This window comes from Rhagoletis zephyria, unplaced genomic scaffold (genome assembly GCF_001687245.7).
Source record: "Rhagoletis zephyria isolate East Lansing unplaced genomic scaffold, Rhagoletis_zephyria_1.1 Rzeph_scaffold_02413, whole genome shotgun sequence".
Taxonomy (NCBI): Eukaryota; Metazoa; Arthropoda; class Insecta; order Diptera; family Tephritidae; genus Rhagoletis; species Rhagoletis zephyria.
This window is the reverse complement of record NW_016159497.1, coordinates 7,710-11,712: the sequence shown is the minus strand read 5'-3', so window position 1 is coordinate 11,712 and position 4,003 is coordinate 7,710. Positions and strand designations below refer to the sequence as shown.

The following is a 4,003-nucleotide window of genomic DNA, read 5'->3' as shown; positions in this document are numbered from 1 at the left end:
TTTCATATAACGATAAATTTTAGAAATGCTTGAAACTTCAATATTTCGAAATTTAAGGACTCTAATTTACTCAAAATTGAGAGCCCCAGCTTACCATGTAGCGAGAGCTTTCGGAAAGGTGAAAAACATATATGTATTTAATACTTGCGCCGGGTATTTATTGTTCGGCTCCACCCGAACTTAGACTTTCTTACTCGTTTATTTTGAAATCGCTCAAAATTTAAACATGCCGCGGTGCACAATGGGCCATGAGCGAAAGAATTATATTTTTGTGATGGCTAGATTTACTAGTTATGTATACATAGTTATTACTTATGCTACATTCTTTGCGAGATCCGGATTTACTCGATTTGGGAGCACATAAAATTACAAGTTTGAAAACTAAGCCAATAAAGGCACAGGAGTGAATATATATTTAAAAGACAATTAAAAAATAAACATTTGTTTAAAGCAATGCCCGCCTGGGAAACGAACGACATATGTTCGGCTTTTCACATGTACACAAACAGCTTCTTACGCGTATACAATCCGAACGTCAACAGAAAGAGTAGAAAAGCAACAAATTTTATTTCGTTGCATGCAAACATTAGCCGAAATAGGTTCATGTCGAATTATTGTTGAATAAAGTAGGTACACTGTGTAAGTTATGTAATAATGTTAGTTATATAATTTTATTTTAAATACCGGACTAGTACCCAATTATTATTCAAATCTATGTTTAATCGTTATTTCAAATTGTTCTCAAATGTTAAGTTTTACCTTATTCAAATTAAAAATATATTTTAATTTAATTTCTACTTGAAATTAATGACATTTTCTTTTATTATGCAGAGTGCTCGAAGAACGTTAGCTTTTTTGCTCAGAAATCCAGATTTAAATTATAAAAAAAAAGAATCAAAATACATAAAGATTCTACCAAATATTTTCTTTCATAGGGCCGTTCTCATTTTGGGTAACATAACTAATACATTCTCATTATAAGAGTTTACTCTTTTTGGCTAGCACTGGTTTAAAGCAACAGAGCTCTGAAACAAACTTCATTCTAAAAAATCCTTCAATGTTTATCAGGGTTGGTATATGTCACGTTATTTACGATGCCATTGTATTACTGGATTATCCGTCCAGCATATGTAAATATTTACATAATTTAAAGAAATTAATATTTTTTCTGTTCAATACTTACTGGCGGCCGCTGTGATGTATTGATTAGCAGTGCGCGCTACCACTCCGCATGGCTTGGGTTCAAGCCCGGTTCAACCCACATCAAAAAAAATAAATAAATAAATAAAATAAACAAAAAAAATATTTACTAATAGCGGTGAGAATAAATTCGTATGTATGACATTGGCTGAATGTATGATTAGCTGAGTGTACAGAGATGCTTGCTGTTATTCGCATATCCGAATTATGAAAAAGCATCCGTGCAGAACAAAAACACATTCATACGAAAAAATCGAAAACCAAAAGTTTGGTTAATGTAAACAAAAGCGTTGTTAATATTACCAAATCATTGTTGAAAACATCAACCAAGGCATTGTTAAAATTAACCAAAAATCACATTGATTCCTTTTCAAGTTAAAAATTGGTAATATTAACCAATTTTTGGTTGATTTTTTGCTCAGTGTACGATGCAATGTCAAAAACCCACAATTATCGGCCATAGTTCTTAGGCCGAAAAAAAGTTAACCCATGCATATCGAATTTCGCAACAAAAAATTCGAATGCACCATACAGGGGGGTAAGAAATATGAGCTTCAAAAATTAAAAATGTGTGACTCTTATTATATGAATCTTTTAGGAGTTATATATGATCCAAGTTATAAGCCAGCGCCTTGTGCAAATATAAAAACAATAAATATTCGAAATTTATATCGAAACTTGTTTATACAGAAACTGAAAATAATTAGAAAACAAAAAAAAACAAAATTTAGCTGCTGCTATTAAATGAATGTTGGAATGTATGTACGTAGGTATGTATATATGCTATTTGAAATAAATTTTTGGTGAATGCCTTTGCAAATATAGTGAACTACAATAATAATAAATATAAGAACTACCTAAAATAAGAACCCGATAAGAACCTCAAAAAGAGTCTGAACTGATTCATACATACATATATGTATGTATGAGGCTAAAAATGGTTTTAAAAGAGTCCAAAATGAGCCGTATATTTGGCCAATAAGAGTCCAAAATGACTCATATTGAGGCTCATTTGATGTATGAATTTAAGCTCATATAAGCCGATCTTCGAAGGAAGATAAATACCCTCATATTGGGCTCTAAAATATGCCCATTATGAGCGTAAAGACTCCGAAATAGGACCCTTTAAAGACTCATTTATGACTTCAAATGCTTGCTGGGTTATGACTCCAAACGTTTGTATGTAAATACACTAAAAACAACTGAGTAATAAATGCTCATTACTGATTACCGTATGATTTCATAAATGAAGCTACACAAATTAGCGCTAGTACTGAGTTTAAAAACTCAGCCAAGCTATAAATTGAGCTTAAGGTAATCACTGTGGATGTAGCATAAACAGTGTGTTGTTTTATTTGATTGAACTTTTATATGCTTCATTAAAACTGAACCTACATTTAGTAGATCAATTTTGGTTAAATAAAAAAAAATAGTTTTAGCATGTTGGTCATTAAAAGTAATTAACAGACATGCTGTTAAATTTGTTATTGCACTTATGCGAAATAAAGTACGAGAAAAAAAAAATGGTTTTATGCACGACAAATCACAGAGATTCCTTGATATAAAATCTAATTTTTTCTATTTTTTTATTAATTTATTGTTCTGGAGCAATTTCCTTATACATTCTGTATTAAATAAGTAATAAGTAAATAAAGTACAAAAATTTTAAAATATTCTGCTAATTGCTTTGGTTGCTGATCATTACTGACTGAAGTAACTCCGTTGTTTCTTTAGTCCACCTCCAATTGCCGAAAAGAGCCTTCAGTACCCTGTAATACGCTAGTGTCCGCAATGAGATCCTTCACTTGCTTTAGACGTTCGTAACCTTCAGCTATGCCATATTGTTCTTCTTCTTCTTCAAAAAATTTTTTGTAATCATTCAATTTTTGCCACCACTCAGCTTGTAGAGTCTGCAGATCACAGTCGCCGCCATATTCTTTCGGAAGCACATGTTTCGGCACGTATTTGTAGAGTTCCTCGAGATTGTTACCGTGCACATAGAACTGCGTGGAAGAAAGTAGAATATTAAAAAATTTATTTTTATTAAAGTGTTTGAAAAAATATGTAAATTATAAGAGTCTACTACAACTCGTCTATTACACACCCTATAACATACATTTTCTTCAATAATTCTTTAAAATTTTATAAAAAAAAAAATTACCAAAATTAATATTTTTTTTTATTTTTGGAAAAGTTTTAGGTATGTAGTTTTATAGCTCATTAAATTAGTATCACGAAGTGCTGGAATTTGCGTGGATTTTTAGGATTCTTTTTCTGACGCTGCTAGACATTTTCTCCCATTTGCGTAAAGGGTGCTCGAAATGCCAGCAAAAAAAAAATTAATAAAAATCAACGCGAATTCTTATACATAAATTTTTTCCGAAAAATCAATTTAAAATTTCGGTGAATGTTTTTTTTTTTTATGAAAATATCGTCTAAGCTTTAACCAAAACCGTGTAATTCACAGTTTCAAACTTTATACAACATTTAGGAAAATTCAACAAATTTTCATCAAAATTTCAACTTTTTATTCTAAGTTTTCAAAAAATTTTTGGGTATGCAGTTTTATAGCCCCTACAATTTTAGTCTAATGAAGTGCAAGTTTCAAGCGGCAAAAAAATCGCATTGATTTTCGAATTTTTTTTTTTGGTGACGGATTTTTGCACTTTTTTCATATAGTATGAATTACTTATAAAATAAAACGTGGGAGACCGTCAGCAGCGAAATCTCAAAATATCAACGCAAGTTTTTGTAAATTGCGTTTGTTATATTAAAATCCCCGAAAAAGTAGCCTAAAAAAAAA

General features: G+C 30.8%; 1 protein-coding gene across 1 annotated transcript in view; it reads right to left on the bottom strand.

Moving 5' to 3' along the window:
* Positions 1–2,829: 2,829 nt before the first annotated feature.
* LOC108366833 (uncharacterized) overlaps positions 2,830–4,003 on the bottom strand; it is a 3,365-nt gene continuing 2,191 nt past the window's right edge. The window contains exons 2-3 of the mRNA XM_017621309.1: positions 3,317–3,332; positions 2,830–3,203 (exon numbers count right to left, since the gene is read on the bottom strand). Of these exons, the coding sequence (XP_017476798.1) occupies positions 2,931–3,203; positions 3,317–3,332 (289 nt within the window). The 3' untranslated portion in view covers positions 2,830–2,930. The remainder of the gene's footprint in view (positions 3,204–3,316; positions 3,333–4,003) is intronic.